Genomic DNA, 25410 nt, shown 5'->3' on the forward strand with positions numbered 1-25410 from the left:
CAGGCAAGACTGGGCTTCAGGTCAGGGAAGCCATGGGCTGCAGCGCAAGGCCTGGCCATTGCCATGGCTCATGGCCACAGGAGGTCACCAAGCTAGGAGGGAAAATGGAGTGGGAGGAGTGGATGGAGTGGACGCCAGGATTGCTCAGCCAGTGTCTCCCACAGTCTTAGGGGAAGTGAGGAGAGCTCTGGTTCCTTACCCACCCTCATCTTTTGGGGCCTGGGACAAATGGGAGCCCACACACCATAGAGCCAAAAACATGAATGTTTTAAAAGAAGCATTAGAAAAGCTAAAATATCATTGACAAATGTACCATCAAAACAAACTGGACAGGGACTTCCCCGGTGGTCCAGTGGTTAAGACTCTGCGCTTCCAACACAGTGGGCACAGGTTCTATCCTCGGTCAGGGAACTAAGATCCCATGGGTTACGTGTGCAAAGAAAGAAAAGAAACGACAGTCTAGTGTGAATTTAGGTTCCAGGTTCCTTGGCTGCACAGAGAGAGCCTGGCCCCAGCTGGAGCCCTGACCCATCCTGCCCTGCAGGGGCCCAACATGCATGCGTGTGGCCCCCAGCCCAGACATCTCCACCTCCCACCCCACCGACAGCTGCCCTGTGCTCAGCAGCTCAGCCCATTCTCTGCAGGAGGATGGAGACTGGGAAAGGCCACAGGCTCCAGGTGGGCACCTTGAGGCCACAGGCAGGGCAGCAGGGTCTGAGGGCGCTCTAGACAACACACTTCTCCCGGGGAGGGGAAGCTGGGGAGAGGGCCATGGGCACTGGCAGGTCTGGGTGAGGGAGGGCCAGGAGGTGAGTGGGGGTCCACTCTGGGGGCTGACGCGGGGGCAGAGTTACTCAAAGCAGACGGCGCTGACTCTGGGCAGACAGACCCAGTCGGAGCTGCATCCAGAAGGGTGGCTGTGGTCACTGGGGAGGGGACTGCAGGGGAGAGAGGCTGGTGGCCCCCGGAGCGGGTGGAGTGAGACATCAGGAGATGTGAGCGCCCTCCACCAGATGCCAAGCGCGGGCCGCCCACTGTGAGCAGGCTGCACCCCCCAGGGCACCCTGGTCACCCACTTTCCCACAAGCCTGGCCTGGAAGCCTGATGGGCAGTGTCACAGCTCCCAACAGGGTGTCAGGTGCCCCCTGGCTCTGCTCGCCTCTGGTTAGTTGGCCCCCAGACCAGCAGCACTAGCTCCTCAAGGATCTTGCTAGGAATGCGGGCTCGGGTTCCGCCCAGGTCTCCTAATCACAGCAGCATTTAGCAGAGCTCCAGGTGGTCCAAAGCCAGCTTGAAGCCTGTGATGCCTCAGTTTCTCCATTAAAATGAGTCTGGAGCCTCCCTGCTTGCCCTGGCTCAGGGGAGAAGCATGGGAGAGATGGCTATGCCTACTTGGAAGAGCTCTGGGGGACTGTGTCCCCCAAACCCCAGAAAGGACCCTGTCCCTAAGACTCCCAGAGCGGGTTGTCACCACAGACACCATGCCTGCGCCTCCTGCTTTCTTCCCGGCTCAACCTGGGCCTTGTGATGATGGCAGAGACAGGGAGATGGATGGTTCCGAACAGAAAGAGGGGAACGGAGGCACAGGGGACCTTCTGAGAGCCCCTGGGGACCGTGGGGGCAGGGCAAAGGGAAGCCCAGGCGGCGTGAGTCAGGCTGGCCTGGCTGGCCCAAGCTCATCTCCAGCTAAATTACTAGGTCTGCTCTGGCCGGGAAGCCAGCCATATAAAGGCGCCCGCTGCTGGCTCTTCCTCAGTCCCAGCTGGCAGATACCCCACAATGAGGCCACTCCTGGTGCTTCTGCTTCTGGCCACGCTGTGCACTGACCTGGGTAAGGGATGCTGACCTGGGTGGGCGGCGCCGGGCAGGGCTGGCTCCAGTCTGAGGGTCTGTGGCGTCAGCCTGGTGTGAGGCTTTAGAGAGTGGGGGGAGAGGCCATTGAGGCTGCTCCCTGACCAGCCAGACACAGAGACCTTGGTACCCTTTGGGGCATGGTTTCTGGAACATCTGCCTCCTGTGGATGCAAAAGACTGCAGCGAGCGGTCTGAGGCTGCAGAGCTCTGGGCCAGGCAAGGGGACCCGGGTTCCAGCCAGGGGGACCAAGTGTTCTGTTTCCCTGGGATTTCTGGGAGGTGGGACTCCAGTGCTAAACCAGGAAAAGAAACTGGTCACCCCTCTTCAGCCCCGGCTCTGCCCCTACCTGATGACCTGGCTTTATGACACTGAACATCAGTGCCTGCAGCTTTTGAGGTCACCGGAAATGGGGCCTGGGGAGGGGTGATACAGCCTGTGATTATTAAGTGAATAATTATCACCCAGGGGTAATTAGCCCCAACACTTGCCCTCACCCCCAGCTTGGCTGGGGGGCGGGTGTGGAGGTGGTGCTGTCTGGGGAAGGCCAAGGGGTGAGCGGGTGCGTAGGGTGGCAGCAAGGGGGTGCTGCAGTTGGAAGGGGGCTCCTTGGGGATCAGCCCCAGGTTGGGAGGCCTGGAAAGACAGACGGACATTTGTGCAAGGACGTGAGGCTGGTTCGGTGGCCCAGGCAGTGTGCAAGTTCACTTCTCAAAAGAGAGCCTGGTGCAGAGGTGGAAGTGGGAGTGGAGAGCCGGTGCTGGGAGGCCCAGTTCAGCGGTGGGAATCAAGGAGGGGAGGGTGACCTCTGGTCTTGGGTTTCCTGGGAGCATTAACCCATTAAGGCTCAGCACAGCTCAAGCATATGGGGACTACCTGGACCCTGTGGGGGAAACCGAGGCGCCTCAGAGTGTCCCCTGCCCACCAGCACCCAGGACTTGGTTGCACATGGGGGACTAGGAATGGCTGGGGCTCACCCTCAGGCAGAGAGGCCTCTTCTTGGGGAGTTCCAGAACACTGACCTGGGAAGGATGGCCTCGAGCCTCGGGCTCTGAGGGTCTGAGCTTGGCCTTCCTGCTTGCCCACGGCACAGCCGCCAGCACCCCGACTCTCCATGTAGAGGGGAGAGTTTTGACATCAGTCGATCCGTGTGTGCAAGGACACCCCCATAGGGCACCCCTCCCAGAAAACCCCCAGGGACCCCCACAGATCCCCCTGCCCAAAACCCTGGCAGAGAGGTGCCCTCTCCTGCAGCACAGCCCCCACACCGCAGTAAGGGGCTTCCGGAGGTCCCACCTGCCCACTTGTCTGTCACAGCTCCGGGGCCCTCCCAGCCTGGTCCCCGTCGGCCTGGCTTCTGCCACGCTGTACCTTCTGCCCCAGAGCTCTTTCCCTGGATGACAAATAAAAATCCGTTCATCTGTCTGGCCCAGCTCCGGGGCCACCCAGTCCAGAAAGCCTTCCCAGACGGCCCCTCCCTCTATGAAGACCACAGTCCTTCTCGGCCAGGTGCCCACAGCGTGTCCAGTGCATGCCCCACTCCAGCCCACTCCGGGTTACACGCTGTCCCTTTGTCGGCCACACTTGCATGGCCTGTGGGGTCTCCAGGCTGGGAGCCTTGTCCCCATCTCCGTGTCTGTGGGACTTGAAGCCAGGCGCTCAGCACTCTGGGGCTGGCTGGGACTGGACTTTCACTGCAGACGCCCCGTCCACCCGCCTGTTAGTCAGCAACCCGTAGCACTGCTGTGTGCAGAATCTCAGAGCCTCGGTCCTCCGGTCCAGGCAGCAGTCCTGGGCCAGGCGAGGACACTGTGGCCGAGAGGAACAGGGGCCGAGAAGGAGCACTCTGATCGCTTCTGTCCTGGGGGCCGCCTGCAGGCCCTGCCCACCATCTCCACCCACACTCCTGCTGCCAGACTGACACTTGCAGGGGGCCTGTGGGGCACAACTGTCCCGAAGCAGAGCCCGAACTCACAGCTCATCTCAGGGAACCAGGGAGGCCTCCAGAGCAGGAGGAGGAGAAGGAGGTGCCCAGCCCAGGCCCAAGCCCCCAGGGTCCCTGCCTGCCATGGCTGCCCGAGGCCTGGCCCAGACTGACCGGGAACACCCCCAGAGCAGGAGGAAGGAGAGGAGGCACCAGCCCAGCCCCAGGCCCCCAGGGAGCCCCCCCCCAGTGGCTGCCCGAGCCCCCAGCCCAGACTGACCACGGGCCTGTGCTTCCTTCCCTCCCAGCCCAGGCCCTGCAGTGCGAGCCTCTGGTGGAGTGTGCCCCGCCCGACAAGTACTGTGTGATTACTCGGGCCGGTGAGTACCCACACCGGCCCCACCTCCTGCACGTGGGCCTCTCGGCCCAGCCCGGACCCCGGGGACACCATGTCCTCCTGCAGGAACCCAGCAGTGGGGCCCACCCAGGGCTGTAGGGGAAGGGACGGACCCATCCTTCTTTGTAGACTTCATGTGTCCATGCAAGGGCTGGTTAAGAGAAACTCCTTCAGCAACCCAACAACATTGTCACCCTGAGATCCCAGTGCCGGCTTCCTGGTTTGAGTGAGTCCCTGCATGGCGGGAGATCGGAGTTCGATCCCTGGTTTGGGAAGATCCCCTGGAGAAGGAAATGGCAACCCAATCCAGTATTGTTGCCTGGAGAATCCCATGGACAGAGGAGCCTGGCGGGCTAAGGTCCATGGGGTCACCAAGAGCCGGACACGACTGAATGACTAAGAACAAACCAATGTAAAGTATTTGGGAGGGAGGGAGCAGGCAGCCCAAGGATTCACCAAGACAGGGACAGGGGGCTGGAGGGGACGTCTGCACAGCCTGGCCTTGGTCGGCAGCTCAGCCAGTGTGCCTTTCCCGGGCTGCCTGCCTTGCACCGTGGGCTGCAGGACCCGTGACCCCTGACCTGGGCACCCTGCACTGTGCTCGGGCCCCCCGCCTGCCTGCCCAGCCACACCGGGACCCTGCCTTCCCCAGGGCAGGCCCACGCCTTCCTCTTACCTCCTGGGATTCCTCCTCAGGTCTGAGCTGCCACGGGCCGGGTGGTGCCAATGACAGGCAGGGTCAGGGTGCAGGTGGGGCCCCAGGAGGTCACATGGCAGGAGTCTGCTCAGTGGGAATGCCTGGCCTGGATGGGTGGCAGAGATTGGGTAAAGATCTGAAATGAAGGGGGCCCCTCAGAGAGAAGAGATGTGAGGGGCAGGGGCAGACGTGGGCACTGCGTGAGGGCCCAGAGATGTGGGCTGGGCATCTGGGTCCGATTCTGGGAGGGAAGGAGGCACCCTCTCCCCTTGCAAGTGTGTGCTTAGTCGCTCAGTCATATCCAACTCTGTGACCCCATGGACTGCAGCCAGCCAGGCTCGTCTGTCCATGGGATTCTCCTGGCAGGAATATTGGAGTAGTCTGCCATTTCCTCCTTGCAGGTAGCTGCTGCCACTGAGGTCATGTCTGCAGAGGCCCCGCAGAGTCCCCCAGGCTCCCCACATGAAGCAGGGCATCCAGGCAGCCTCACAGGGGTCACCCTCTGGGCCATCGCCCCTTGTCAGTCCCAATGACACAGAGGCCCTTGCAGCCAGGACACATGACAGGGTCATAGGGTCTGGCCCAGAGCCCCAGTGAGTGCACAGCAGGGCTGGGACCCATGCTGGGGTCTATCTCCCCCAACCCAGCTGGCCATCAGCCATGTTCAGCCCAGAGACACCGTGCAGGAGCAGGGCACCCCTCTGATGCCTCTTGGAGCCTCCCCTTCTGTCAGGCAGAGAAAGACCTCACCCAGAGGCATGAGCATGTCCCTGTCTCGGGACTAGGGGACGAGCCCTGCTCCCGGCAGAGCCCCGGCTGCCAGGGCCGCAGCTGCGAGCTACTCCCCGTCCAAATCACCTGGCTGGTGGCCCTGAGTACCCACTAGGTGCCCCTGCCTCTGGCCCTGGTGTGAGGCAGGGACCACAAGATTGCTGGCTTCAGGGGGCTTACGAGGGAGAGGTGGCCAGGGCACAGTGAGCCTTGAAGTGAGAAGGAATGAGGGGGGTGGACGCTGCTTCTTCCCAGCAGGCCCTGGATGCCCCCTGGCGCTCCCTTCGCCCCAAGAACCTCAGCTCTCTCACCCTGGATAGGACTAGACACCCTGAAGGTGCACAGTTCCATCCCGGGGTCGGGGGCTTCCCTTAGACACCCCAGGTCTGCGGTCTCTGCCTTCACCCCACTTCCCACCTGCCCCTCACCATCCCTCTGTCTGTCCATCCCCCTGTCTGGCCAGGCCACACTCCCTGAGTATCCCTTCTGGAGCCAGCAGTCAGACTCAGCCCAACCTGAGTCAGGGGTTCCCCGGACTGAGAAGTAGGGACGGAGCAGTGAGACCCCACCCGAGGGGGTGGTGCAGGGGAGCCTGGAGCAGCAAGTGAGGGGACAAGGACCCTCTGGCCGGGTCAGGCCTGGGCGGGGGTGGGATGGTCACTGCTCTGTGCTCCCTGTGTCACCCAGCGTGCCTCCAGGAGGTTGTGAGTCCTCCCCAAGCCTCAGTCTTCTCATCTGACCATGAGGACGGCAGCTGGGCAACCCTGGGAGTTGGGGTGGTTTCTGGGCCTCCACTGCTGTGGATCTGCTGAGGAGGGGCCTGAGACCGTGGCCCCGCAGAGGTCCTCGCTGCAAAGAGCCAGCCCCTACTGGGTGCCAGGCCAGAGTATTAGTCATCTTCTCAGTCAGTCCGCTGACAGCCCCGCCTAATACACCATTCCTCAAGCCAGGAAGCTAGAGCTCAGAGCCTTCAGGGGAGGACGTGGCCACACTGGGAGGCGTCTTCTCGGTTGTAACTCAGAAATGGGTTAGCCAGTTACCAAACAGTACTCAGGTCCGCTCAACCGACACGCAGCAAAGCCAGTCTGCTCACACCAGGCGGTGATGAAGGGAAGTTAGCATTTATTACAGGATCTAGCAAGGAGAATGGACAGCTCGTGCTCAAAAGCCCCAAACTTCCCGAAGGCCAATTTTAAAGGCAACATTAGGGACGAGGGTGGAAGGTGCGTGGTCATGGGTTGGTGGAGAAGTTTTAACTGCGGGATTTTCTGGAATTTTGACCATCTGGTTTCAAGCCATCTGGAGTCCAGTGCTTCTGGTCAGTGTAGTCATCATCCCCCACTGGCTGTGGACAAGCATCAGAGTGTCATCCATGGCCCTTCCAGAGGAGCCAGCCACCCTGGCTCTGTCGTCCTGATCATTAGCTGCTCGAGTTTGCTCTTTGGAGTTTGAGGAGGGCCAAACAAGAAGCAAGGACACCAATGGGCTTGTATCCAGGAGACCCCTAAGTTCCTACTGGTTTCACCAAGACTGCCCCTGTTATGTTCTGCCCACAGAAACACAGCTCCTTACCCAAATAACTCAGCAGAGCTGCAATTAATCGTTGAATTAACTGAATCCACTGCTGGGGTACAGATAAAGAAACACCCCATCCAGTGTGCAGCCCTGGGCGCCCCCCACATCCAGGGGCTTCCTGGGGAGGGACAGCTGCCCATCTGGGCAAGCTGGTCTTTGCTCGATGCCCCTCAGAGGGTCACACTGGCCTATGACCCTCCTGGTCAGGGCACAACTTTGACCCTCCGGGAGCAGGCGTTTCTGTCCTCCTTGGCCAAGGCCTTGGCCTTAGAGAGCGAGAGCCTTCCTGGCACCGGTGGCTCTGATGACAGCACCCTAAACATGGCACCCAGCCACGCCGGCCGAAAGCCGATGCTTATTCAGCTTGCTCTCAGTGCTCCTCACAGATGAACCCATCTAGCCCTGAACAATTGCACAGTTGGTTCTCTGATTATCCACACTCTCCAGACGAGGAAATCTCCAGCCTCTGGGCCGACTGTGAACGGGAGTCCCCTTCGGGCGGGGTCACAGTTTCCAGTGCGTTGTGCATTAAGAGAAGTGACTCACGCTGTCCTAGCACCACTGGGCTCTGAGCTGCCAGCACCATCATCTCAGGAGCCCCGCTCAGCATCCCCCCCAGGGCAGGTGCAGAAACTGAGCCAGTGTCCATGGAGGAAGGCATCTTGCCAAAATGCCTTGCTCACTCCCCGGGGCCCCAGCTCACCCTGTCTCCCTGCACGAGGGATGTGAAGCTCTGAAGGCAAATGTGCAGGCTGCCCCGTGTCCTCTAGCCCCCACCCACCTTTTCTAGGGCTTGCCAGACCCACAAACAGACCGGTGAACACAGGGCCTGGCCTTCCCTCTGGAGCCTGAAACCCAGAGCAGAGAAGAGCCCCGACGTCTGTCAGAGGGGCTGGGAAGACAGGCAGGGCGTGGGAGCCACTGTCAGTCCCTGGCCCTGGGCATCCTGGAGGAGCCGGTGTGAGCGGAAGACACACACACTCACACTGGAGAGCCCGGAGCCCGGAGCCAGCTGTGCCTGCAGTGCCCGGGGCCCCAGCGGCAGGCCCTCCCCGACGGCCGGCTGGGTGGTGGAGCAGGCACCCACGGGCCCTTGCCCCTCTCTCCACAGCCAGCCCCAGTGGCGTCCTGGTCATGAAGTCCTGCGCCCCGACCTGCCCCAACAGCACCGTGACCTCGGACGGCCTGGCCCTCTCTGTCTCCTGCTGCCGGGACAGCCAGTGCGTTAGCAGCGCAGCCACAGGCCTGCCAGGCGGCCCAGGAGCCCTGTGGGTCACCACTGTGGCCAGCCTGCTGTGGGCTCTGCTCCGGGCGGCCTGCTGAGCCCAGTCTCACCCGAGCCCTCGCAGCCTGTGTGGGGTCCATCTACAGCACTTGTCTCCCCATCTCTCCTCCCTGCCTCCCCCAGGCCCCACCAGCCCCCTCCCAAGAGCAGTTCTCCCCACCACAGGGAACCATCAGCTTGGACACACCTTCAACTCAGCCTTCTCCTGGGTTCCGGGGGTCCCCTGACCATCCAGCAGTGGGAAGGGCGCCTGGATTCTCCCCAGCCCCCTCCAGCCCACTTGAGGGGCTCCCCCTGGGGACCCCCTCTCCCTCAGGCCCTGCCTCTCAGGGCCCCCTGTGCTCCATGGCGACCCCTGCTCTGGTCATTCCTGTGCAGGCGAAGGCAGACTTGAGAGCAGGGCTTTGCACGCGCCCCTCCGGCCACTCATGCCCCATGCGGACACTCGCTCACCCGTCCACCTGTTCGTTGCTCAGCTGGAGCACCCATGCCTCACAGACCCAGGGGACATCTTCAGGGCCAGTGGGCCTGCCTCCTCGGGCTCTCACGCTGGGGCTCGGGGTGCTGAAGTCCAGGGGTGGGATGGGGTTTCTGGAAAGTCATCAGCACCCCTGCCAGCCCCTGCCAGGTTGGCTGACCACTGCGGGGATGGACCTATCTCCCCAGGGGCTTTCCCCCAGGATGTCAAGAGAGAAGGAATAAAGCTGCAAGGCTGCTCTCAGCTCAGTCTGAGATGTTGAGTCTGGGGCGGGGGGCGGTTCCCGTCCTTCGTCTTGGGGAACCCCGTGCCTTGAAGGCGGGTGGTGGACACGCTGTAAGTGTGGGGGAACTTCAGCACACATGCTCAGGTGGGGAAGAAGCACTTCTGCTCCTCAAAGAGCAGGGTGTCCCCAAGCCCTCTGGCCAGAGTGGCAGAAACACACTCTCAACAAACCCCGAGTTGGGGGGCTGACATGGCAGCCCGTGGGGTGCCCGTCTGAGCCTCAGCCTCCCCCAGCGCAAGTGGTCAGCTCTGCGCCCCTCTCCCCTGCCCACCCTACCTCCCTGATTGGGGAACATCAGGCGCCCAGAGCTCTGGGGCTCCTTCCAGGCCCCAAGGTCTCCAGTTCTCCCGATGGTCTGCTCCCCAGCCCCTCTGCCCAGGGCCTCTGGGAGCCCCCTTCCTGCCCCAAAGGGAGGAAGGCCCTTCTCTGGCCCCAGGGCCTTTGTCCCCAGCCACTGCAGGGCCGCTGTGCCTGTCACAGGGCAGTGGTGGCCATTCTGTCACAGCAATCCCAGGACATGCGGGACAGCAGAGGTTCAGGCCAGTGGCGGGGTGTAGGGGGCCTGCCCTCTCATGGGGCTTCCTCCTGCCGTTGCATCTTGGGCCGTGTGGAGGACAAGACAGGCTGCGGGCGCCCTGCCTTGAACCAAGGTGGTCAGGGTTCCCTCGGGGCCCGTCCCAGCCTCCAGCGCAAGTTGCCTGCACAGGCCAGGCTGGAGGCCCAGGAGGAGGTGGCCCTGCAGGGTGGCCATCCCCGCAGCAAAGTTGGAGCTCAGGGCTGGGCCACTCCGCCCAGCCTGAGAAGCTTGGGGTTTCTCTTCTTAAGGAAAGTGGAAATTTCCTTCCTTGATTCTCCTGTCAGACCAACCTTCCCTCTGGGGCAGGCCCCACCCCTACAAGTCCCAGCGGAAAACCACGATGGACGCCACCCCACGACTCGTGTCCGCCTCCTCTGTGTTCGGCAGAGGGGGTGGGGCGAGGAGACTGTTTCCGGATGAAGTCGTTCACTTGTCCTCAGATCTCAGAGCTTTCTGGACCGCCCCCAACCGCCCATCCCACCCTATGCCTGCTCCTGGGGGCCAAGTGGTGCACCGAAGCCTGAGTCCTCTCTGAGTTCTCCCCAACCCTGTCCACAGCTGCCCGCCCCCGCCCCCCACCGTGTCTCAAGTCCGCAGACCCCCGGAGAGTGCCTCCCGCATGGCAGGACCCCACACTGACACACACGGGAGCCACGGCCCACAGACCGACAGGCCGAGCTGGGCCCGCGGTTTCCCACCGGGGCTGGAGGGCTCAGAGGCGAGGCTGTGGTGGCGATCCTGACTGCGGGAAGGCAGCAGGGTGGCAGGTGCAAAAACCTGGAGGGGGGCAGGACTGACCCCCGGCAGGAGGCCGAAGGGCGGGCAGCAGACGCCCCCACAGGACAGGCTCTGGACAGCGGGGTGGGGGGCCGGTTCTCACCCTCGAGCCCCTGCTCCTGCTGCTGGCTTAGGGAGCGGCATTTTGGGTGGCGTGGGGGTGGGGCTGCGGCCTGTTATTCCTGATGTCCCTAAGGGAGAGCCACGGTGGGAGGGCAGGCACCAGCGGGGGTCCTGGAGCCCTGAGCCCTGCATGTGTCCTGGGGTTTACTTTCAGAGCTGCCTCCTCTGGCCTGGGCACAGCCCTGGGGCTCCAGGGCCCCCCACAAGTCACGTTCTCCCCCACTCCCCAGGGGACTGCCCCTGCTCCCCTCTTACGTAACATCACCAAGTTAAGATGACACAAACCCCTTGATCCGCTAAGCTCTTGTGACTGAACTCCTGACAGGCCCAGGTGGGGACCCACCTCCCTGCCCAAGGGCCTGTCCCCACACCCAGAGCAGGCTGCAACAACACGCACACCCCTGGACTAGGCTGGTGCCAGCACCGGGCCCCCAAGGCCCCAAGCAAAGCAGAGAGCAGCTGGGTTGGGCGGGTCCAGGTTTCTCGCTCAGCAGCAGACACCAGGTCTCCTCCACTCGGGTCACGTGAGGACAGCGTGCCATTAGTTCCCAGGCCGCGCGGCTGCCGCAGGGGCCACGCTGCTGTTCCCCATCATCCCGGACCCAGGAACCTTGTCGGTAAAATGCAGGATCTGAAGAGAGGCTGTCCACGTGTGAAATCTGGGTCTCAATGACAGGCGGAAGCCCTCTCACCGCAACACACGCTTGGGAAAACAGTAGTCCCCATTCCACAGTTTCATCAGCTATTTCCACAGAACCTGTAAGAAAATTCTAGGTCGTCCTGGCTGTGTTTCACTGGGGTTTAAAGAGTCGCATCTCCAAATAAGGGGCCATTTCTTGTTCCCAAGGGGCAAGGGACAGAGAGACGAGGGTGGAGGGTTGTCCTGGAAAGGAATTTATATAACGCTCTGGATAAAAGGTATGAGTGCCAAAGATGGACAGACCAGCAGGGCCCGTGATTTTCATTAGTTATTTATTACAGCCTTAAGGGTTATAGTCAACGATGTCCTCCCAAAGCCTCCTCCTCCCCTGTTTCACGTATCAGTTCTGTTCAGTTGCTCAACTGTGTCCGACTTGGCGACCCCATGGACTGCAGCAATCTTAAGTAAAAAGGGAGTATCTGCATTTCAGGTGTTGCAAATCCCAGAGCTGCCCACCAACTACCCACAGACCTAAGGCTCTTAGAGCCCCATCAGGTCTCACTCCATGGCCTTTGAGAATGACTAGACGTGTACATAATTAAGAAAGGGAAGAGGACTGAGGACATAGAGAGACATCATTGTAACTATCTCCTAGAGCACACGTGAGTGGTATGAGTGGCTGGGTGGATGGATGGACAGATGGACAGATGGACGCATGGATGAATAAATGGGTACATGGAGTGGTGGATGAGAGAGTGTGTGTGTTAGTCACTCAGTTGTGTCCAACTCTTTGCAACCTCATGGACTGTAGGCCACCAGGTGCCTCTGTTCATGGAATTCTCCAGGCAAGAATACTGGAGTGGGTGGCCATTCCCTTTTCCAGGGGACCTTCCAAACCTAGGGCTCGAACCCAGGTCTTTGGCACTGCACGCACATTCTTTACCATCTAAGTCACCAGGGAAGTCCTGGATGAGTAGATGGATGGACAGACAGACAGAGTAATGGATGGATGGAAGAAAGATGAATGCATAGTTAGACGGGGAGATGGAAACATGGACGGATGGATTGACAGATGGATGGATAGATGGACGGAAGATGGAAGAATGCCTGGATAAAAGGATAGGCGGCTACACGGATGGAGAGGCAGATGAGTGAATAGATGGTGGGGAGGATGGATGGATGGGTAATGGATGGGTGGGTGGATCCATGGATAGACGGATGGATGAATGCATGATGGGTGCATGGGCAGGTGGGTAGGTGTTAGGAGCAAGTGATGGCAGTGAGCGAGGGAGGAAGGGGAGAAGGGCTCCATGTTCACTACCTTAGAACCTCTACCCAGGCCTTCAAGAAGGACACGGCTCACACCTGAGGGCTTCACCCTCATCACCCAGATCCCCAGGCTCCGGTGTCCTCTCAGGGATGCAGCCAGAGGAGCTGACAGTCAGGGCCCATGCAGGGCTCCACGGAGAGGTGCCCAGGGCTTGTCCTAGGTGCTGGTGTGGGCAGGGGTCCTGCAAGGGCTCTCCCAGGAGAGTTTGTCTCTCTTGGCCCTCAGAAAGCTAAGGCTCCTGTCTGGCCATTCCTGGCAACAGGCTGCGCCCCAAGGCAGGGAAGGGCTTCCCATATGGCTACTCCTTGGATTTCCCATCTAGCAGAGCAGGAAAGAAGGGCCCTGCAGGTAGGTGAAGCCAGCACAGTGGGGCAGAGCCAGCCTGGAGCCCCATCCCCCAGCCTGGCCCGAGGACAGTAAGGGCATCTGGGAGCCTCACTCAGAGTCAGAGGAGTGCCCCTGGAGAAGGGCAGCTGGTGGCCCCGGGATCGGGCTAGGACGGGGGGTGGGGGCCCACCTCAGGCCCTGGGAAGTAGCTGGCCCATGGCCTTGGGTGACAAGGTGATTCTCCTTGACTAGGAGGGAGGAGCAAGGGGGCCTGGGCGGGGGAAGAGCCCCGGCCAGGGGGCCAGGCCCGCTCTGCTCCCACGCCTCTGTGCGTCACTGAGGGGCCCGAAAGTGTGGGCAGGTGTGGGACTTACAGGAACAGAGCAGGTCAGAGACGCTGTGTCATCGGAGGCCTGACTCACAGGGAAGTCATGGCTCTCCAGCTGCGGAGGAAGGAAGACAGAAACGGAGCCTGATCCCCAGGCCGCGCACGGCCTCTGAGCCAGGCCCTGGCTCCCTTGCCGGCGTGTCCTTGCCCCACTCCACCCTGGGGGAGCTCCCCAGGCCCCTGGCCTCTGCGGCATCACGCCCACGTGCGGCACACACAGAGATCGCAGGTGCACCCCCACACCTCCCCAGCGAGTCGGGGGCCCCAGAGGCCTGTCTCTCCTGTTTTGGTCTCTACTTCACCCTCTGTGCCTGGCCTGTGCCGAGTCCTAAAGCTCGGTTGAAGGAATGAAGGAGAGGGTGAACTGGGCACCTTGAGGAGGAGGGAAGTCTAAGGGTACAGCTGGGCGATGCTGCCCCTGTAGTGGCCTGCAGCTGAAGAAGCCTGTCCCGGCACCGGGTTTTAGGGGGTCCAGACTGGGCCTGACTCGCCCGCCCCGGTGCCCACCCTCAGCCCAGGATGGGCCTGGGGGCCTTCCCAGAGCTACACTTCCAGGAGGCCTGGGTTGGCCACTGTGCTGCGCTGAGCCGGGCCCTTCCCTCTCTGGGCCACCCTCCTGCTCTGTGGTCCTGATCGCCAGGAGGTCTGGGCCCAGTCCTGTCCCGTGCCCAGGCTGAGACTGGGGAGGAGGGCAAGGAGGCAGGGAGCAGGCAGGGGCAGGGCTTGTCTTGGCTTCCTGGCCTGCTGAGTCCAGGGAACAAGCAGAGCAGGGGGGCGGGGGAGGGGTGGTTCCCCTTCAAGGCCTCTCCTGGCTATCATGCCTGCTGGTACCATCAGGCCAGGGACCCAGGCTGACGGGAGGGCTGGGGCCCAGAAAGCAGCAGGAGGAAGGGAAGGAAGGGCTACTGATGGTAGAGAGAAGTGCCAAGTTCTGCCCACTCCCAGGTGACCTGGTGCCAGCCCCGTCCTCTCTGGCCCCTCATTTCTTTACCAGTGAAAGAGGATGAAAGACCAACTTCAGGGCTCCTCTCTCCCCTGAATCCTGCCTCCAAGACTGTAGTGGCCAGGTCACTGCCTACAGGAAGCCCTCCCTGACTGCACTGTCCCGGTAACTCCCAGTCCTCTGAGAGCTCTTGTCATCGGGATCACCCACTTTCTCCCACAAGTAAAGGGTATCTGGCCTTGATGTTTCTGCTAGGAAGCCCCCAGGAGAGGCGAGAGCCCTGTCCAGGGCAAAGGCCTCCTCCCCACAGAGCAGGGTCCAACGCCACCTCTGCCTCCAGTGAGCAGCCCTGCCACCAGGGCACACAGCCACCGCCCCGGAGGTGGGCACAGGGTACAGGGACCCCAGCCCCACGTGCGGGGATCCCACTGCCCAGCGGCCTCACGCGCAGACTTCCACTCCTAGCCTCGACTGTGCGGCAGCACAGGGCTGACAGGAAATCCAATCCCCTAAACTTGTTTTCCCAGCAGTGTCTGTGCCCCCGGGCCCACGTGAGTCACCGGCCCCTCCTGCGTTCCCCAGCCCTGCCAGTCTCCGCCCTGTCACTGCGCCCACTTCCCAGGCCTCCTGGGCCCCCTCCCTCCCGCTCCTGCCTCCTGCCTGTGGGGAGGCCCCAGAGCCCGGGGTGACTTTCTCTCTCTGGATCAGGGCATGAGAGCCCCACGTTGCCCCCCTTCTCAGTCCGGACCCCCAAACAAGCCCTGGGATCAGCCCTCAGGACAAGCAGCCTTCTCGGGCTCAGCAGGCTGAGTGGGGCTGCCTCATGGGCTCTGGTGCCCCCCTCCTGTGCCCCGGGGTCCCGAAAGGCACCGGAACACTCCCTCCACCTTCAGGCGGGCTCTGCAGGCCCCGTGCGGGCAGGCAGTGCCTGCTTGGGCCCCCAGCTCTGTGCAGTCCGCTGCAGTCTGACTCGGCCCCACCATGGCAGGGAAGAGCAGAGGCCAGCTCAGCCGTCTGCTCGCCGGGGGCCTCGGGGAGGAGAGGCCTGAGCCGGTGCCTCAGGGAGCCTTGGGCAGGCCCTGCCCCCAGACCTTCAGGGGCGTGTCCATCGGCAGGCCCATCGGCAGGCTTGCTGCTGGCAAGTGCCCAGGGCTGACCTTCGTCAGTGCTCCAGCCCCACCCGCGGTCCTCACGGCCTGCCTCTGTGCGTCTCACCCACACCACCCAGCAGGCTCTCCAGGAACAACAAAGAAGTGGTGGGGTCCCAAGACCAGCAAGGGATTCCCTGGTGGCTCAGACGGTAAAGAGTCTGCCTGCAATGCGGGAGACCTGAATTCGATCCCTGGTTTGGGAAGAGCCCCTGGAGGAGGGCACGGCAACCCACTCCAGTATTCTTGCCTGGAGAAGCCCATGGACAGAGGAACCTGGCAGGCTACAGTCCATGGGGTGGCAAAAGAGTCAGACGTGATGGAGCGACTTCACTTGTACTTTCAAGGCCAGCAAGTGGACAGAGAAACCTGTGAGCAGAGGGGCAGGGGGGCAGGAACCTCTCGTGAGAGGCCCGAGTCCCTCCTGTGAACACTGCAAGAGTGGGATGGTGGTGGGGATCTGCTCGGCACCCCCAGGCAAACCCTGCACCAGATGGGCCCCTGGGCCTGGCCGGGAAGAGCACATTGCCTCTCAGGACCAAAGCAGACACAGAGAGCACCCGTCACAATGAGGGCCTGACTCTTCCCTCCACACCGCCCCCTCCCCAGCAGCCCGGCCCTTGCCCCTCCTCTGCCACTCCAGGTCCCACTGGATCACATGCCCCCCCCCAACTGTGGTGCCCACCTCTCTGCAAGCACATCCAGCATCCACAGCCCTGCCCTGAGGGCTTCTCCGTCCCCCTTTCACCCAGGTCCAGACAACTTAGTGAACGCTTTGCTTCCAGGTTGAGAAACAAGGACATCACAGTCAAGAGCCATTCCAGCCATCCAGGGCAACCAGGAAGGAGAAGGATACCTGCCACCCGGCAGCCACCAGGCTGCAGCCGCTCCCCCGCAGTGAGCACTGAAGACACTGTGATAGCACTGAAGATACCCAGGTCGCTGAGGTGCATATGGAAGGAATGACCTCAGCGAGCCCAGACTGCTGCATCTTCCCATACAGAGGAAAACCTGAAAATGCTTAACTCGAGATAACCGGTTTTCTTTAACTCACAAGAAATACTTCGGATGTTCAGACTACACGCCTTGTGTTACAAACTCCTATATAAGCTGACTCCTCTCTGCCCTGCTCCTTGGAGCAGTTCTCTCAGGGTCAGTTGAGGTGCTGCCCTCCAGGCCTGAAGTCCCAAACATTCCCACCAAATAAAACGTGTGTGTGTATGTGTGTGTGTGTTAGTTGCTTAGTCATGTCCGACTCTTTGCAACCCCATAGACTATAGCCCACCAGGCTCTCAACTATCAGGTTGTGACTGTTTTTTAAGTCGACGCTGGGGTCTTTTTCTCAGGAGACCTGGTGGTTGACCTAGCAACCCTGAGCCCCTGGAGCCCAAGAATCTAGGGCCTCCTCCCACCCCGGCCCGAACATGGCACTGGGCACCCCCAGGGCACCTGCACAGACCTGGGATTCTGTGACCCTATCTGAGGGTGGGGGTCGGAGACAGCGACCAGAGCTGGGCAGAGGGTGAGAGCAGAGTGAGCTGAAGACCCAGCTGACACCTCTGTCTACAGCCTGACGAGGGGGAGGGGGCGGGAGGTGGAGAGGGACAGACAGCCCTGCAGCTGGCAGGCAGGGGTGTGCTGGGCTGGAGGGTGTGGGCCAGGCAGGGTGGGGCAGGTCCCCGCCCCTCCCACCGGCACCTGTCCCAACTATAAGGCCTCCAGAGAAGGGGGCCGCCAGTGCTCCCAGAGGCGCCCCAAGATGAAGACAGTCTTGCTGTTCCTCGTCGCCTTGGCTGCGGCCGCTGGGCCAGGTGAAGGGCTGGGTGGGGGGTGGGGGCTGGGGGAGTGGGAAGCCAGACCCTGGAAGCCTGGAGTGGCTTCCCTCTAGGCACGGAGAACCCTGGGCTTGCGGGGGCTAGAACAAAGTAAACCCCGCACCTTAACTTGGTGGGATCACAGACTTACAATATTTCAGAATCAGAGAATCTTAGAGTCAACCTAGAGAATCAGATACGCGGAGAGGGAGCAATGCTGGGGGTTGTCTTGATATGCTTCTCCCCGAGAAGGACAGAGGCCAGAGGCCAGCCCCAATGCCCTCCCAGGCCCCAGGGCCCTCCCAGGGTCGCCCATCCCCCTGCAGGCTCAGCATGGCCAAACTGACAGTCCCCAGGGTGCCGACTCCGCCTCAGGTCCTCACCGTGGGCTGCCCGCTGTGAGACAGTCCCCGGGGAGGGGACAGCAGCCAGGTCCTGTGAGCTGCTGTTAGCACACCCCAGAGCCTCTGATGCCCCTGGGGAAGGGTCTTCAGTGCAGCCATATTGGCCGCCTCGCCAGTCCTCTAGAGACGCCCAGTGCTGGACAGCTCCTGGGGAGGGGCAGGCGCCAGGGCCCCAGCCCATGGGGACGTTACCTCCTGCCTCCCGGGGCTGTGTGCAAGATGTGAGCCCCGGTGGGGCCCGGGGACCTCAGAGCGATTGGCCCAGGGCAGGGGCAGCAGAGAGCTCTGTCTAGCAGGGGTCTCCCCAGCCTCTCTGGGAGGGCTCCCTGGAGCCTGCTGAAGCCCTGGCTCTCTCCCCAGCCCAGGCACTCCGCTGCCACGTGTGCACCAGCTCCAGCAACTGCAAGAAACCGCAGGTCTGCTCAGCCAGCTCCAGCTTCTGCAAGACTGTGATCAGGGGTGAGCCATCTGGGGGAGGGAAGGAGGCCCTGTGGGGCACCCTGGGGCTTGAGGATCATCCCTGGGGAGGCTGGTGGAAGAGATCTCAGTGACAGTCTGGTCCTGGTGGCGATGGAAGGTGGGACTTGGGAGGCCCTGGGGGATGGGGTGCCACCTGGCCTGACCTTGCCCACCCATCCCCAGTGGAGCCTCTGTCTGGGAACCTGGTGGAGAAGAACTGCTCAGTGTGGTGCACGCCCATGAACAACCAGCAGGGCCAAGTCAGCAAGGGCCAGGAGACCACCCTGTGCTGCAATAGCGACCTGTGCAATGAGGCTCTGCAGAGCTGGCAGAGCGCCGCGCCCGCCCGCACCAGTGCCCACCTCGGCCTGGCGCTGGCCTGCGGCCTCCTCGCCCTCCTCTGGGCCCCTGGCCTGTGACCCCCAGAACCAGGGCCCCACCCCCTCCTCTCCCTGGCCAGGATGGAGGCTCATGGAGGCTCAGACACCCGGGGCTGGGGTCTCTGCAGAAGGTCTGGGGCCAGGCGGGTGGCGCAGGGGCAGGAAGAGCTGAAGGCTTGGAGCCGCCCTGGCACAAGACGAGGCGCCTCCCTCCCAGAGCAGCGGGGTGGGGGAGGGGACAGGAGGCCTTCCGCTCCCTCCTGATTTCATCTTCATCTGTTTGGTTTCTGTTTGTTTTTCTATTCAAAGCCCAGCGTTGGAATAAATGACTGAAAACCAGTGTGGTCGTGTGAGTGCTATTCCGGAGTGGAGGGGGTGGGGGGCGACGGTCATCCGCACACACAGGCCCCCAAGTCCCAGGGCTTGTCACCCAGAGCCAGTTTTGGCAGCATGCACAAGGCCTGAAGTGCCGCCGTCACCCTGCCTTGCTGGAGGGGACATGGCCCTCCCCAGGCCCCTCCTCTGCAGCCCCAGACAAGGAAGGCCCTCCTGAGGGAGACCTGAGAAGCAGGGCGCAGGAGCTCGTGGGTGCAGCCGTGATGGGCAGGCCAAGCTCTCCACCTGACTGCCTGAGACCACCCGGGGGAACACCCCGCCCACCCTGCCAGCCCTTACCCAGCGCCCACATCCAAGCCCTGCCGGCCCAGGGTCTCTAGGATCCCGCTTTGTCCTACCAGGTCGTCTTGAGCAAGACCCTTCTGCTCCCGGAGCCTGGGAGCCCTACGCGTACCAGCTGCGCGCGCCCGGGGAATCCAGCGCGTCGCAGTGTCGGAGGTCCGAGGTCCCGGCGCCTGGCCGAAGCTGGCTTCTCCCTCTCCGCCCTCGCAGGGCCAGCGATCCGGCCGCCGCTCCTTCTGTGTCAGGAATATTCCGAGGACCAGTGCGCCACCCGGTGGCCACACGCGGGAGCCGGGCCTTGGGAGGAGCTGCTAAGGGAGGCTGCCCCGCCCCTAACTCGGAGCCCACTAGGGGCCCTGGGCGCCCCGGAACCCGCAGCAGGGAGTGGAAAGAGCGGGTCAGACACGCGGGCCACAGAGGTCGGGCAGAGGGACTGCGTTGCGCCAGGCGAGGACTGTGCCTTGCCCTCAGGGGACCCCACGGCAGTCTGCCCGTGTGGCTGGGCTTTGGGTCAAGAGGTGGGGAGCAGGGACAGGGACGTTCACCTGGAGGGAAGGGACGGTGATTCCACAGGGGACCCCCACCCCCCACCTGGAAGCCCGGGGCAGCCGGCGAAGTTCCAAACAGAGGAGGTTGTTGCCATGTGGGACCAGGAAAGGCTCCACAGAGGGGACATCCCTCAAGGGACAACCCAGGCCACATGGCCCAGGAGGAGCTGAGAGGTGGGAGGTGCCTTCCAATTCCTGGGAGCGCCAATCGCCCCCAAGCAGGAGCAGCGTCTGTGAGTGAGGGCAGCAGTGAAGGGCAGGGTAGCCTTCCAGAGCTGCTGGACAGCAGCCGCCTGCCCGGTGTCTGTGTCTCCAGCAGCTAAAGTAGTGACCTCTGTTTGGACCATTCAGTGTGAATGCAGGTGGCATGGGTTTAAGGCTTTCATCCTGCCTTCCCTGTTCTCTGTCCATCTGTTCTTTTTTCCTTTCCTCTCTTTTCTGTCTTCTCTTCTGTGAAGAGATTAATCTTTTGTGATTCCATTTTATCTCCTTTGTTACTTTATTAAGCAGAGCTCTTTGATTTTTCTTTTCTTCCTCTGTCTTTTCTTTTCTTTTTTAATTTTAGAAAGGAATTCTTTCTGCTTTTGCATGTCTGAAAACTGTATTTCCCCTTCACTTTTCAGAGATGTTTTCACTGGGCACGTAACTCCAAGTTGTTCGTCTTGCTTTTGTGCTTTGGTATTTCAAACATTGCTTCACTGCATTGGCTTCACTGTTTCTGACAAGAAATCTGCTGGCATCCCTATCTTCAATCCTCTGTGCATCATATAATCTCTGCTTCTAGTGTTTTCTCCTTACCACTGGTTTTAAGCAGTTCATCACACAAGGTGCTTTGGTATCAGTTCAGTTCAGTCGCTCAGTCGTGTCCAATTCTTTGCTACCCCATGAATCGCAGCACCCCAGGCCTCCCTGTCCATCACCAACTCCCGGAGTTCACTCAAACTCACGTCCATCGAGTCTGTGATGCCATCCAGCCATCTCATCTTCTGTTGTCCCCTTCTCCTCCTGCCCCCAATGCCTCCCAGCATCAGAGTCTTTTCCAATGAGTTAACTCTTGCATGAGATGGCCAAAGTACTGGAGTTTCAGCTTTAGTATCATTCCTTCCAAAGAACACCCAGAACCAATCTCCTTTAGAATGGACTGGTTGGATCTCCTTGCACTCCAAGGGACTCTCAAGAGTCTTCTCCAGCACCACAGTTCAAATGCATCAATTCTTCGGTGCTCAGCTTTCTTCACAGTCCAACTCTCACATCCATACATGACCACTGGAAAAACCATAGCCTTGACTAGACGGACCTTTGGTGGCAAAGTAATGTCTCTGCTTTTGAATATGCTATCTAGGTTGGTCATAACTTTCCTTTCAAGGAGTCAGCGTGTTTTAATTTCATGGCTGCAGTCACCATTTTTAGTGATTTTGGAGCCCCCCAAAATAAAGTCTGACACTGTTTCCACTGTTTCCCATGAAGTGATGGGACCAGACGCCATGATCTTAGTTTTCTGAACATTGAGCTTTAAGTCAACTTTTTCACTCTCCTCTTTCACTTTCATCAAGAGGCTTTTTAGTTCCTCTTCACTTTCTGCTTTGGTATAGTTTTCTTCAATTTCTTGTGCTTGAAGTTTACTGAACTTCTGGGTTCCATGGGTTTGATGATTTCCCTGAGGGGAATTCAGGGTGGAGGAAAACAGGATACTGGCCCTAGATAGCTAAAGTGGAGATGTTAGTCACTCAGTTGTGCCCAACTCTTTGGTATCCCATAGCCTACCAGGCTCCTCTGTCCATGGAATTCTCCAGGCAAGAATACTGGAATGGGTTGCCATTCCCTTTCCCAGGGGAATCTTCCTGACCCAGGGATTGAACCTGGGTCTCCTGCATTGCAGGCGGATTCTTTACCCTTTGAGCCACCAGGGAAGCCCCAGTAGTCCTCAGCAGGGTCCCCAAATAAAACATTAACGCGTGGCTTTTAGGTTGTGCCGGGCTCTGTTTTGCTTTTCAGTCGACACGAGGTTTGTCCTCCAACCTTGTGTGAGCTCTGGGAACTCTTCCTAATGTTTTACCTCTCTTTAATTTTCATCAGTTTGATTACTGTGTACACTTGTGTTCCTCCTTGGGTTCATCCTGCCTGGGACTCTCTGCACTTCCTGGACCTGGTTGACTGTTTTCTTTCCCACGTTAGGGACCTTTTCAGCTATTATCTCTTCAGATATTTTCTCGGGTCCTTTCTCTTTCTTTGTCTTCTCCTGCTGCTGCTGCTGTTGCTAAGTTGATTCAGTCGTGTCCGACTCTGTGCGACCCCATAGACGGCAGCCCATCAGGCTCCCCCGTCCCTGGGATTCTTCAGGCAAGAACACTGGAGTGGGTTGCCATTTCCTTCTCCAATGCATGAAAGTGAAAAGTGAAAGTGAAGTCGCTCAGTCGTGTCTGACTCTTAGTGACCTCATGGACTGCACCCTACCAGGCTCCTCCGTCCATGGGATTTTCCAGGCAAGAGTACTGGAGTGGGGTACCATTGCCTTCTAGGGCCCCTATAATGTGAAATGTTGGTGCATTTAATGTTGTCCCAGAGGTCTCTTATAGTGTTCTCATTTCTTTTTATTCTTTTTTCCATATTCTGTTTTGCTTTAGTGATTTTCACCATTCTATCTTCCAGGTCACTTATCCATTCTTCTGCCCTTGTTATTCTGCTATTGATTCTTTCTAGGGTATTGTTCATCTCTGTTTTTTCTTCTTTAGTTCTTCCAGGTCTTTGGTAAACATTTCTTGCATCTTTTGCATTCTTTTTCCGAGCTCCTGAATCATCTTCACTGTCGTTATTCTGAATTCTTTTTCTGGAAGTGAAAGGTTGTTGCTGAACCACAAAAGACGCCGGGATTCTTGGCCTCTGGAGGAAAAGAATTCAATCCGGGGCCAGTGACGAGGCCTGATTGCTCAGAACTTTTGTGTCATAAAGTTTTATTAAAGTATAAAAGAGAGAAAGCTTCTGACATAGACGTCAGAAGGGAGCAGAAAGAGTGCCCCCCTGCTAGTCTTTAGCTGAATGTTAGCAGTCTGCTAATGAGAGAAAGGAAATGTCTCAAAACTCAGTGAATGGTGCCAGGCTCCTCACCCACAACATGCATTGAGATAACATTGGCACCAAGTGAGTCATCCAGGGCATATAAAACGATTGACATGAATCCTGAAGAAAAGCAGATTTCCATACAAATATATAGTTTCATTAACATAGATTAGGAGAACATAGATAAGTATAACAAACTAGTTTATCAAGTAGGTTCTGAGCCCTTAGGCGGAACTGACTTGAAGACAGAGTCTAGGGTAAATGCAAAGCACAATAACATAGCTTAAGACAAATATTTCCGTAAGGAAAATGCATTGGTTAGCTCAAGATTTAAGACAAGATAAGTTCAGGTGGGACCAGGTGTCATTATGGCAACACAGAATTTTAAGAGAAACCTCTTTCTAAATTTGTATAGAGAAGGGAAAAAATATATATATAACACTGGTTTGTTTCCTCCTGCTGCTTAAGAGAGAGATAAAAAATGTCTGACACTTGCAGCCTCTTTTCTCCGTTTGGAGACCCCTGACCTTCCTGCCTGTTACCCTCTCAGAAGATTGCTTATCTCCACTTCATTTAGCTTTTTCTCTGGGGATTTATCTTGTTCTTTCATCTGGAAGACAGTCCTGTGCTCTTTCATTCTGAGTAGCTTTCTGTGACTGCGGGTTTCCATTCTGGAGGCTGCGGGATTGTAGTTCTTCTTGCTTGCTTGCTTCTTGTAGTTTGTCTGCCCTCTGGTGGATAAGGCGAAAAGGCAAGCTTCCTGATGGGAGGAACTGGTGTCGGAGAAAATTGGGTCTCCCTCTGGTGGCAGACCATGCTCAGTAAAACTTAAAACCAATTGTCCGCTGATGGGCTGGGCTCCTTCCATGTTAGTTGTTGGCCTGAGGGGACTCAGCCCTGGAGACTACAGGCTCTACAGTAGGGCTAACGGCGATCTCCAAGAGGGCTCACACCAAGGGTCACCTCCCAGGACTGCTGCTGCCGGTGTCCTGTTCCCGTGGCAAGCCACTGCCTACCCTCACCTCCGCAGGAGGCCCTCCAACACTCACAGGTAGGTTTGGCTCAGTCTCCTGTGGGATCACGGCTCCTTTCCCCTGGTTCCTGGTGCACACAAGGTTTCGCCTGTGCCCTGCAAGAGTGGAGTCTCTGTTTTCCCCAGTCCTGTGGAAATCCTGCAATCCAATCCCGCTGGACTTCAAGCTCAGATTCCCTGGGGATTGCTAGTCCTTTGGCCGGATCCCCGGGATGGAAAGTCCGATGTAGGGCTCAGAACCTTCATTAGTGTTCGAGAACTTCTTTGGTGCTGTTCTCCCATTTGTAGGGTGCCCATCTGGTGGGTGTGGGATTTAATTTAATCATGATTGTGCCCCTCCTACCATTTCATTACGGCTTTCCTGGTGGCTCAGATGGTAAAGCGTCTGGCTGCAGTGTGGGAGATCCAGGTTCGATCGCTGGGTGGGGAAGATCCTCTGGAGAAAGAAATGGCAACCCACTCCAGTACCCTTGCCTGGAAAATCCCATGGAAAAAGCAGCCTGGTATATTACAGTCCATGGGGTCGCAAAGAGTCAGACACGACTGAGCGACTTCACTGACTCACTCACTCACTACCATCTCATTATGGCTTGCTCTCTGAGCTTGGATGTGGGTATCTTTTTCTGATGGGTTCCAGCATCCTCTGATCAATGGTTGTTTAACAGCTATTTGCGACTTTGGTTCTTTCAAGAGATTATCGAACGTCCTTCTGCTCCACCATCTTGAGCCAATCTCTTTTATTGTTACTCTGGCTGCAAGAATAACTATTTTTTCACAGTGACTGATGATCCAATCTGACTGAATGTTCTAAACTCTCTAATATTTTTTGATGGAACTTCCTAAAAGCAAATTCTGATGAACTTCTTTTGATCTCTGACTAACTTTGGGGTGCTTCAGAGGACTTTTGAGGCATCCCAAAGAAAGATATTAAACTAATTAGGTTAATTTGGTATGTTAAAGGTGCATGGGAAATACTGTCAAATAAGTAATAAATCTTCTCAGGTTATATTGTGTGGTAAATGTTACTAATGGAGATAATCTAGAAATTATATAGAATTCATAAAGATTTAATATGTATTGGTAAAATATTATCAGTCATAATTCTAGTTACTGTCTATCACATGTCACAGTAGTAACCAAGTTACCTTGTCAGTTTCATTGTAATCAGATTTTATACCTGCCTTCTTGAGCCTTTTTTCATTATAGAAAGATATAGTTTCACTCTGATGCCTTTACAAAAATACTACCTCTTCAAGATTTATTGAAGGGTCTTTCTAAGATTAAACTAAAATTAACTAGATGAACAAATTTTGTTATCAACAATGAACTGATACCAGACGGGAATCTGGCTTTCTCTGTTAAGAGAATAAAGTTTTCTTGGAATGCAGCTTTTAACAACAGGCTATACAGATTTCTTTGCCTTCAAGTGATTTATATTTGTTTTTAAAATCTTCTGTTACTTTGATAAAGTAAATGAGTATTATTTCACAATGATTTATGAAGATTATGGCACGCATAGA

At 58.3% G+C, this 25410-nt stretch overlaps 2 protein-coding genes and 1 long non-coding RNA gene across 3 annotated transcripts in view; 2 read left to right on the forward strand and 1 right to left on the reverse strand.

Moving 5' to 3' along the window:
* LOC113904501 overlaps positions 1-25410 on the reverse strand; it is a 30805-nt gene that overhangs the window by 3322 nt on the left and 2073 nt on the right. Inside the window, exons 2-3 of the mRNA XM_027561713.1 lie at positions 19844-20031; positions 19309-19549 (exon numbers count right to left, since the gene is read on the reverse strand). Coding sequence (XP_027417514.1) covers positions 19309-19549; positions 19844-20031 — 429 coding nt within the window. The remainder of the gene's footprint in view (positions 1-19308; positions 19550-19843; positions 20032-25410) is intronic.
* LOC113904049 lies at positions 387-8413 on the forward strand. The gene is made up of 3 exons (XR_003514381.1): positions 387-1831; positions 4084-4155; positions 8327-8413. It is a non-coding gene; the product is annotated as an uncharacterized LOC113904049 (long non-coding RNA).
* Positions 16201-18914, forward strand: LY6D (lymphocyte antigen 6 family member D). The gene is made up of 3 exons (XM_027560692.1): positions 16201-17328; positions 18096-18194; positions 18378-18914. Exons 1-3 carry the CDS (start codon positions 17277-17279, stop codon positions 18611-18613), a joined length of 387 nt encoding a protein of 128 aa, XP_027416493.1. The 5' UTR covers positions 16201-17276; the 3' UTR covers positions 18614-18914.

Source organism: Bos indicus x Bos taurus, chromosome 14 (assembly GCF_003369695.1).
Source record: "Bos indicus x Bos taurus breed Angus x Brahman F1 hybrid chromosome 14, Bos_hybrid_MaternalHap_v2.0, whole genome shotgun sequence".
Taxonomy (NCBI): Eukaryota; Metazoa; Chordata; class Mammalia; order Artiodactyla; family Bovidae; genus Bos; species Bos indicus x Bos taurus.